The sequence below is a fragment of the Octodon degus genome, unplaced genomic scaffold, assembly GCF_000260255.1.
Source record: "Octodon degus isolate 3935 unplaced genomic scaffold, OctDeg1.0 scaffold00092, whole genome shotgun sequence".
NCBI lineage: Eukaryota > Metazoa > Chordata > Mammalia > Rodentia > Octodontidae > Octodon > Octodon degus.
Window position 1 is genome coordinate 1437777 of NW_004524668.1, and position 10837 is coordinate 1448613.

The 10837-nt window shown below is 45.8% G+C and overlaps 1 protein-coding gene and 1 non-coding gene across 2 annotated transcripts in view; both read right to left on the reverse strand.

Annotated features, from left to right (window-relative positions):
* The window catches only part of Srrm1 (serine and arginine repetitive matrix 1), a 33819-nt gene extending 29045 nt beyond the window's left edge, over positions 1 to 4774 (reverse strand). Inside the window, exons 1-2 of the mRNA XM_023722443.1 lie at positions 4657 to 4774; positions 424 to 513 (exon numbers count right to left, since the gene is read on the reverse strand). Of these exons, the coding sequence (XP_023578211.1) occupies positions 424 to 513; positions 4657 to 4677 (111 nt within the window). The 5' untranslated portion in view covers positions 4678 to 4774. The remainder of the gene's footprint in view (positions 1 to 423; positions 514 to 4656) is intronic.
* Positions 4775 to 9976: 5202 nt separating this feature from the next.
* On the reverse strand, positions 9977 to 10083 carry LOC111818478. The gene has a single exon (XR_002822456.1). It is a non-coding gene; the product is annotated as a U6 spliceosomal RNA (small nuclear RNA).
* Between the last annotated feature and the right edge of the window lie 754 nt (positions 10084 to 10837).

Consider the following 10837-nt stretch of genomic DNA (forward strand, 5'->3'; position numbering starts at 1 on the left):
TGGGATTATAGGTGTTCGGCACCATGCCTGATTTATGCAATCTTTTCATCTGTCATGGTAACTGGCTCCTTCTCTTATTTGGCTATTCGATGTGTAGAATGGCTACAAAGGAGTAAATGTTTCATTAGGAATTTTTTTGCATAGCTTAGGTTACAGTGTTATGATCAAAATAATCCCCAATGTATCAATCACTTGTGCTATAACCCAAAGCTGTGGCACATGCCTGTGATCCTGGCCCTCAGGAGGCTGAGGCAGGATGATCACTGACAGTTCCTTCAACAGATCCTTTGTAAGGAGCCTCAGTTACAAGTGATCCCACTTAGACAGGGGGATCGCTTCAAGTTCTAGGCCAAGATGAACTGCACAATGAGACCCTATCTCCAAAATAAAGAAAGAAAGCTGAAATCTCATGCAGAGAACTACCTTTTTTTCTAGGCATTCTGCAAATTTCAGCTGCTTCAGTAGTTTCTTCTGTTTGTTGCTGAACCGATTATCCTGTTCTGCACTTGTTCCCTGAAGGAAGAGAAATACAATATCATAAACACCCAAAGTTAAATTCTTACCTTTTAGAAGCTAGTGACCTTTATAGTCAAAATGAGCTAAAGTATTTTAGTAAATGGTTAACGCCATAACTAATGTACATAGAAACACCATAACTAACCACCATAGATGCAAAATATATACCCTTCCCCCAGTGCAGCTGAAATTTTTTAAAAATTTAGTATTTTAGGGGCCGGGGAGATGGCTCTGTAGAGTAAGTGCTTCCCTGGCAAGTGCAAGGGCCTGAGTTCAATCCCCGGTTCCGCAAAAAAAAAAAAAAAAAATTAGTATTTTAAAATGACAAAATACATACTCATCACAAGTCAAACACAATATACCTATATGCTGCCTGAAATACCTTCACTTCACCATAACTAACATTAAGTTTGATTTGTAGCCTTTCACACCTTTTCTGTACTCATAGAAAAGTTTTTTTCAAGGGCTGGGGAGATAGCTCAGTGGTCTAGGTGCCTGCCTGGAAAGAAAGAAAAAAAATTTTTTTTTCAGTTTAAGCAGGAACATACTGAAATATCTAAAGTTTCATTTTCTTCTGAAAGTCAATAGTGAACTTTAGATTTATTGTGGCAATATATATATATATTAGAGCAAAAAGTAAAAAATACCCCAGGACCATGTTATTAATTTTCTACAACTTTAAAAGAATTTGAAATGCATGAGAAATACAGGCTTGCCTTACTGAACTCAATTTCAATGAAGCTCTTAGAAAAATAAAAGCTTAAAAATACAGTAATACTCACTTCAGGAGCACATATACTAGAAAACCCCAAAAACTACATCAGACCTTCAACTCATGACTAACCTGTTTTTCCATTCCCACTGACCCTATTAAGCACAGCAATAAGTAACTGTGTGATCTGAAATCTGACTGGTTCACTAAGTTGGCCAAAGTTCTTTGGAAGTGACCAAGAAAATTTGGTTTAGAAAGGTACAGAACCTCGGTAAGAACCTCCACTCTACAATTCAGCCTTAGGTTTTTCAGAGCAAGTTATCTAACCTTTCAAAAGGTGTTTCTTGTTAAAATAAGCAATAAAAAAAGGAAACAAAAAGATAAAATAGGGGCAATGAAATAAATGATTGTGACACAAGGCAATTACACTGATCTGATTATTACTTTGTATACACATGCTAAAATGTCACACTGTACCCCACAAATATGTACAAATTACTATGTCTCTTAAAAATTAAAATAGAGGGCTGGGGAGGTGACTCAGTGGAATAAGTGCTTCCTGGGCAAACACAAGGGCCTGAGTTCAATGCCCAGTTCCGCCGAAAAAAAATTAAAATAGAAAAAAAATTAAAATAGGATGCCTACCCTGCAGGACTGCCTACATCAGAAATGAAATGTCAAGGGCCAGGGAGATGGCTCAGTGGAATAAGTGCTTCCCTGGCAAGCGCAAGGGCCTGAGTTCAATCCCTGGTTCCGCCACAAAAAAAAAAAAAAAAAAGAAATGAAATGTCAAACACTTGAAATGTGGCAGTGGTCCAGAAAATGGGTTTTTTTTTTTTTGGTTTTTGTTTTTATAGTCTCACTATGTAACGTAGTCCAGGATGTGTTTGAATTCAGTACGTATGCAGTGATCCTCCCACCTCAGCTTCCCAGGTGCTAGAACTATAGGCATTTGCCACCACATCAGGCTACAAAATTTCATTTCTAATCTGAAATATTGTAATTTGATCTGCAATATACTAAATAACAGCTCTGGCTGGGTGTGGTGGCATGAGTCTGTTATCCCAGCACTCGGAGCCTGAGGCAGGAGGATTATTGCAAGTTTGAGTCCAGCCTGGGCTACAAAGTAAGCTCAAGGCCAGCCTGAACTTGACCCTATCTCAGAAAGACCAAAAAACAAAAGCAAAGCAAAACAAAAACAAACAAAACCCCTGAAGTCTAAAATCCCAAAACAATTCAACAGCTCAGAAATCTTTTAACTAGGAGAATGTAATCCAGTTAATTCCTTTCTTATAAAAGCATAGGCAGTCACATAGTGAGTTCAAGGCCAGTCTGGAATAGATATTGAGATCCTCTCTCAAAAACCAAAATATATAAACAAACACAAGCAATATACAAAGAAACTTCAAAAAGCAAGCTTCATTTTAAAATTTCCTTATCAACTGGATCTCCTGTCCACTGGGAAGTTAACCAAAAAAAAAAAAATTTCAAAAGAATTTTTACTTAATAAGACATTACTAGGGCCAGCGAGAGAGCTCAGTGGTCTAAAGCTTCTGCTTAGGCAGGCGCAGGGGACCATGGTTCGATCCTAGCACCACATGCCACACTGCCCAGCAGGTTAAAAAAAAAAGGGGGGGTGGGGGGCCAGGGAGATGGCTCAGTGGAATAAGCGCTTCCCTGGCAAGTGCAAGGGCCTGAGTTCAATCCCCGGTTGGGGGGGGGGGGCACGACATTACTTTTGCACTACAAAAGAAAAATGAGTATCTACCAATACTTCCACACAAATTACAAAAAAAACAGTTCCAGCAGCATTGTGAAAATATATGTTCATTTGAAATTATTACTGTGTAAATAACAATCTTAGTCTTTGCAGGACCTAAGAATAGTCAAATAATTTAAGTTCTATAGGTGAAAACCTTGGAATAACATCACAACTTCTGATGGGAAACTACAGACATTTAAAGCCATTTGGGGCCAGGGAGAGAGCTCAGTGGCATAAGTGCCTGCCTCAAAAGCAAGGTCCTGAGTTTGCTCCCCCATCGCAAAAAAAGTCATTTAAAGAACTTAACTGCCACAAGGGGGCCACGCCTGTAGAGCCAGCACTTGGAAGGCCGAGGCAGGAGAATCACAGAGCTTGAGCAGTCTGAGCTATATAGTGAATTGAAGACCAGTATGAACTACGTGGTGAGACCCTGACTCAAAAACCTAATAGTCACCAGGTGTGGTAGCCCACGCCCATAATCCTAGCACGCGGGAGAGTGAGGCGGGAGGATCACTGAGAGTTTGAGGCCACCCTGTAGTATATAACGAGTTCTTGCCGCAAACAAAAAACAGAAAACTCCAAAAATACAAACGAGCAGATTTTCCAGGGAGTGGTAAGGTCCACCTATATTACACGAAGTGGAGATTTTGGTTAGTCCAAGTGGCCTCTGGATGGTTCTAGTTTGCCTTAAAAGCATTTAAAAACTCTGATACGATCATTTGTATTAAAGTTTAGTTCTCTAAGTGTTCCTTCCCGCTCATCTAAATCTTGACCTGGAGCTAATTTCCAACTGCGATGAGATACAGGTTTCCAGTAACAGCGTGGTAAATAAAATCTGGACCCCTAGGGCCAACGATGCAAGGTACCTTCCCCAGCTGCAGAGCCCAGGGAAGAGTAACCTTTTCGCCAGTGGACTTCAAGAGAACAAGATGGGGCGGGGGGTGGGGGGGAGCGAGGCTGTAACGAAGGGCGGGAAAGAGCTGGTTCAGCCCATAACCTGCCCCCACACACGCATTTACTTGCCGTTGCACCCCCTGCCCTCAGCCTCCCATGCAAACGCTTTCGACGCGATTAATCAGAGCGCAGATAGTAAATCGAGCGGGAGCTCTCGCGAACTCTGACCCTGCGCCTTTCGCTAAGTCGCAAGACCAGGAGGAAGGACGTGGGAGGGGGCGTCCGCCTTCTCGGGAGGAGCTGCTAAAAATCCCTCGCCCGGTGCCCCTCGCCTAAAGGCGCTCCCGCCAGGACGTACCCCCAAACGCTACTCCCTCGCCCGCCCGCCCGCCGCCAGTCACCTCGGGCTTCCCTCCGTCCTCCCCCAACGCACTTCCTCCTACAGGCTCGACTAGGCCCAGGACCCCGCGGAAAGCGCAGCACTCGACCTACAGGCCGGGCCAGGCGGGCAGCGAGGTAATGCTCCGGCCCATTCCCGCCGCCATTTTCCGGCCACCACCGCCGCGTAGGGGGGACGATCCCGGAGAAGGAGACTGCGCAGGGGCGCACCGGTCTCCTCCGCAGCGGAGGGGAGAGCGTCGCCGGCCTCGGGGATTCTTTAAAGACCGCCGAGGTCTCCCCTGTCGGGCCACCCTGTCCCGAGTTTAGGTTTCTTACCTGGCTTTACCGAGAAGCCCCTCACCTTACCCTAGAGCCCCGCGCTTGTACTTACGCGGAAGAATCCCGCGTCCATCTTGCTGCCTCGCTCGGAGATCGCTCCCTATCCCAGGGTACACCGCGCCGCCGCGACGGAGGGCGGGACCGGCGGGGGGCAGCGGAGCGCCGGGACGCAGCGTGCGCCGCTATACCCACCCCTCGCGGCCAACAGGAAGCTACGCCTGCTCAGTGCGCGCAAAGCTCGCCACGCGTGCGCACACCAGTCAAGGGGGCGGGCTTCTGCCAATCCAGAGCCTCCCCAGAAACCAATGGGGTAGTTAAGGCCGGTGATCTCCACCAATGGGAGCAGGAGAGAGCGTCGTGTGGTTCCCTCCCGCCCCCGCGAAGCTTTTTGTGGCGCGTGACCATCCCTGTGCGCGCGAAGTGTCATGACCCGTCTTTCGACCCGTAGTTGAGAAGGCCTCCTGCTTTTAGGGTTCCATCGAACGATGGAAGGGAAAAGCTGTTACTTCTGTGTGACGCTGGTGAGGTGGCCTGTGACTTAGCGAAAACCCTACAGCCTCTCTCTGCTCTCATTGTAAAAGCTGTGATTTTGTGTGTTTTATGAGTATTACCAGTTATCGGGATCCACTCCCAGGTAGTTGAGCTATGGGCGAAAGTGAAATTTGCATTCCAGCCCAGATCGCTCGGTTTTTGGAAGAAGCTGAAGTGTTGGTTAGATGAGCTTTCGTTAACTGCGTTGAAGGGCAGGAAGCGCCCGGGAGCTGTGGCTGCGGGCGGGGCTGGACCTCGCCCGCTCAGACTTGTTTTCTGGACTTCAGGCCTCCAAGGAAGCTGCCCAGTTGGCATTTCCACGTGAACGCCTGATAAGACATCACAGCTTGACGTGCCTGGACTCGGATCCTCAGGCTTCCCTCAGACCCCCCGCCTAGAACAAAGCAAAGCCAGGAGAAGATCTGCTCCTCCAACGTCTTCCCGTTGTAGTCAAAGGCAGCATCTTTTTTAGGACAGTATCCTAGGTGGTATTCTTGACTCCTGGAGCCAGGGAGATGGCTTAGTGCAATAAGCGCTTCCCTGGCAAGCGCAAGGGCCTCCTGAGTTCAATCCGCGGCTCTGCAAAAAAAAAAAAAAAAACAAAAAGGATTCTTGACTCCTTCCTTCACATCCACTTCCAAGCCACCAGGAAACCTACAGTGTCATCATGGTGCAAAGTATTGTCATCTCTTGCCTGGATTTGTGCACCTTTCCCCTGGCTGGGCTTCCTGCTTCTGCCCCGGCCACTCAGCATGTTGTTAATGTATTAGTCTGTGGATCCAAATCTTTTTTTCTTTTTCTTTTTTTTCTTTTATTTAGACAGGGTCTTGCTATGCAGCTCAGGATGGACTTGAGATCGCTTTGTAGCCCAGGCTGGTCTTCAATTCACAACGATCCTCCAGCCTCAGCCTCCCAAATGCTGAGTTACAGGCATAAGTCACCACGCCTGACCGGTCCAAATCTTTAGATGTTCTTCTGCTGAAAACTCCAGGGGCCCCTGCTTTTTCTCAGAGCAAATTCAAAGTCACCTGTTCTTTGACCTCCTGTAATATCCTTTCTGTTTGCCCAAGTTGCCTAAACTTGTTCCATTTTAAGGCCTTTCTTGTGCCCAGCGCATCTGGATGTCACTGTCTCTATTTTTCTCCTGTAGCATTTATTACCTGCAGATACTTGGTTAGCCTATTTTTAATGTTTGTTGTCTTTTTCCACACTAGACTGTAAGTTCTCTGAAGTCAGGGCTTGTGTTCTGTTTACTGATGTATCTTTAGGACCCAGAAGAATGGCACATAGTCCAGGCCCCAAAACTTATTGAATGAATGAAAGCTTTGTCAGGTGGTCAAAGAAAGGAGATTGAGTGGCCGCTACAGAACGAGCCCCATGACCAAATGGGGCTATAAAATAGAGCGTCACCACTCTGGCTCTTCTCTGGGGCTCTGATTAACTTTATTTCACTGTCCTTGTGTTTTGCTGCCAATCAGTGACTTTCCATTTGACTTGGTGTTGGCCCTTTTTCTCTTCCTTCACAAGAGTGACTTACCTACCTTATTTTGATTTCATTTCGTTTCTATCCCAAACCTATGTACTGCAGGCACAGGTCCACCCAGACCTATGCTTAAACTTTGTGTGTTGTATTTGCTTAGATGTCCTGTAGGAACCTCAGACTCAGTATATCGCAAACTGAATCCACTTTCATCCACCTCAACTTTTTGTTTCTCATTTTTTCTTTTTGGCGGAACTGGGGATTGAACTCAGGCCCTTGAGCTTTCCAGGGAAGCGCTTACTCTACTGAGCCATCTCTCCCGCCCTTGTTTCTCATTCTTAATGAACAGGGCAGCTTTTTTCCCTGTCTTTGTCTTTCTATATCCCAACCACCAAGACTTGCCTTTTTATTCTCTTTAACATGTAATAGCTTGTGAATCTAAATTGTTTCCCTGGCCCTCTTGCCTCTTTAATTTTGGCCTTTTGCATTGTTCTCTGGGTTTCTAAACTCTTGCTTCCTCTTCTTTTTGGGGTGGTAGGGTGGGGAGGGGAGAGTTCTGGATATTTGCAACAAACTTTATTTATTTATTTATTTAGTGGAACCGGGGATTGAACTGGCCCTTGCGCTTGCTAGGCAAGCACTTATTCTACTGAGCCATCTCCCTAGCCCCCATGCAACAAACTTTAATTATGTCCTGCTTTCAGGGTTGATGTCTCACCCTATATCCATATGTTCTTCTAAGCTACTTATCTTTTTTTTTTGGTACTGGGGATTGAACTCAGGACATTGCATTTATGCCACTGAGCTACATTCCCCTGCCCCCCCCCTTTTTTTATTTAGTACAGGGTCTCACTACACAGATCAGACTCGTGGTGATCCTTGTGTTTTCAGCCTCCCAAGCGCTGGGGTTTCAGGCACATGCTACCATGCTGCTGTCTCAGCATGCCCCCCATGGGGTGGGGGGGGATTACTGGCACAGCACGCCGGGGATCGAACCCTGGTCCCTGGGTCTGCCTAAGCAGGCGCTTTAGTCTGCTGAGCTATCTGGCTGGCCCTAATTATCTTTTTTTTTTTTTTGGCGGAACTGGGGATTGAACTCAGGCCTTTGCGCTTGCCAGGGAAGTGCTTATTCCACTGAGCCATCTTCCCAGCCCCCCTAATTATCTTTTTATAATTTTTATTTTGTCTTTTTGAAACAGGATCTCACTATGCAGTTCAGGTTGGTCTTGAATTCACTTTGTAATACAGGCTGCTCTTGACCTTGCAATGACCTTCCTTCCTCAGCCCTCTGAATGCTAGGATTACAGGCATGCACCATCACGCACCATCGTGCCAGGCTAAGATGTTGATACTTACTTCAGGCTGGCCTTGAACTATGTAGCCCAATGTGCCCTGGAATTCTATTATTTTATTTTATTTTATTTTTTTGCCCTGGAATTCTGTTGATCTTCCTGCCTCGGCTTCCGAGTGCTGGGATTACAGATGCACACTGCCTAACCTGCACAGATAATAGTTTTGAACCTGTCACTTTTCCATTTAAAGCTTTTCAGTGACTTCCCATCTATTGTCCTCCAGATAATACCAAACTAGGTCACTAGTTATTGTGACCTACGGAGCTCTTTCTAATTTGATTGCGTTTCCCTTGCCAAGTTTAATTCGGGAGCCTGCAGCCATATGGAACCATGGAAACTTACACAGGTTAGATTTGGAATGGCAGTTTCTTGGTTTACATATTTGTAAACCTACAGTGACTAAGAGATAATTCATAAATAGCTGGTTTTACTGACCAGTGTAGGAGTCACTTCCAGGTCCTTGTCTCAACCCAAGAAACCAATATTCATAATCCCAAAGTGACATTATTGGAATCCCATCAAGTTGATGCCAATCTACTTCTTTCAATGCAACCCACAGCGAAAATAAAGACACTAAATTATATTTTCAATCATCGGGGAGTCGAGGGGCCCTAAGTCCAGCCATGAAGATGGCTTTCTGGAACCAAGAGAGCGACCCAGGGCCTCACCCAGTTTTTATTCAGTGGGGGAGTGGCTTGAGGAGGATTGACTGAGAATTGTGGGAAGTAGTGATCATTGTGAGCTGAGCTAGGAGGGTGGCCTGCATTTACCTAAGGCCAACTGATAAACAGAAGTCCTAGCCACCGGCTCTGTACGTAGGAAATAGGGTCAGGCTCAGTCAAAATGGAGACAGTCGCTCTTCTTTCAAGGAGAGCTGCTCAGGTGGTCCTCCACAACCAGCTTTCCAAAAATTAGCAGATAGTGGGCCATGGTGGTGCCTGGCTATAATCCCAGCCCTCAGGAAGCTGAGGCACGAGCATCGCTGTGAGTTGGAAACCAGTGTGGGCTACATTCAAGGCCCTCAAAAAGACAAAAACAAAAACTAAATTGGGGCGATAGTTTGGTGGTCTAAGTGCCTTCCTGGCAAGTGTAAGGACCTGAGTTTGATCCCCATACCACATGCCATTCTGGCCATGGAACCCCCAGGCGTATCGTGCCAGCCCCAAAACCATGCATGGTGGAATGGCACACACCTGTAATCCCAGCACTGGGGAGGTTCAACTAAATAGCTGAATTGCATAACAAGACCCTGAATCAAACTAAAACACACACACACACACACACACACTAGCAGATACTCTTTTTAAAAAATATGTGTGTGTGTGTGTGTGTGTGTGTGTGTCCAGCTCAGCCCACCAGGGGGTGGGGCTGGCTGGCATGTGGTGCTGGGGGAATTGAACCACGGTCCCTGTGCTTTGCTTAGCTTAGCTTAGCTTAGTTTAGTTTAGCTTGTTCTAAGTAGGTGCTTTAGACCACTGAGCCATCTCACCAGCCCAATAGCAGATACTCTTAATCTCTACTCTGTACCCTACTGTGCTTTATTTTTCTGCATAGCGAGTTAGATTGCCTAATGTTACTTGTTTGAGTTACGTGTTTATTGTCTCCTGTACCCTGTTTCTTTTTTTTTAGACAGGCTCTCACCATATAGTTTGGCCTGGACTTTATGTAGCCCAGGCGAGCCTGAGACTAGCAGTGATCCTCCTGCCTCTGCGTGCCAGGATCACAGGTGCGCACTACCCCTCCAACTATGAGGGTGAGGCTCTTGCCCAGCCATGGCATTGCTTAAATATTTGCTAAAATGTATGTGTGTATAACAGTGTATGGTTCAGTCTGCAACGACTTTTCTGCTAACAAGGGAGTCTGTTTTTGAACTGTTATAACCACTGATTCTGTCACTAAGCCTGCACTGGAAAATCTGAGGCAAAGGAGCTAGTACCTGTCTGATGAATTCTGCAGGTGTGAAAAGGTAGTTGGCAGTAGAGGTTTGTTTTTCTTTTTGTTTTTTGTTTTTAAATATGAAACGCTTCACGAATTTGCGTGTCATCCTTGCACAGGGGCCATGCTAATCTTCTCTGTATCGTTCCAATCTTAGTATATGTGCTGCCGAAGCGAGCACTGTTTTTCTTTTTGTGATGGGGGATCGAACTTGGGACATTGTGCTTGCCAGGTAGGCACTTACACCACTTTTTTTTTTTTTTTCCTGAGACAGGGTCTCACTTTGTAGTATAGTCTGACTTTAAGCTCAGTATGTAGCCCTTGCTGGTCTCTCTTTTTTTGTTTGCTTTTGTTTTTTGGCAGAACCCGGGATTGAACTCAGGCCCTTGCGCTTGCCAGGGAAGCGCTTACTCCACTGAGCCATCTCCCCGGCACCCCCTTTGCTGATCTCAAATTTGGGGCAGTCCTCCTGTCTCGGCCTCCCAAATGCTGGGATTACAGATATGGCCCACCACATCCGGCTGGCAGTAAAGATTTTTGTAGACACTGTCCTCCTCATTTTGACATTGTGATGATCAAAATAGGTCTTAGAACTAAGAAGCCATTCCTGGTGAAGCCATAGTGTTTTCATAGGCTTGGTGTTTTAAACTTGAAATTCTAGGGCCGAGGAGATGGCTTAGTAGAATAAGCACTTCCTTGGCAAGCGTGCCTGAGTTCAAGCCCCAGTTCTGCTAAAAAATAAAAATAAAAAATAAATTTGAAATTCAGTTGGTTGTGATGGTTCATGCCTGTAACCCCAGCACTTGGGAGGCTGGGGCAGGAGGATTACTGCCTGTATAAGGCCAGCCTGGGCTACATAGTGAGTTCACAGTCAGCCTGAACTATATAGTGGGACCCTGTCTTGAAATAAGTAAATATTTATTTATTTATTTATT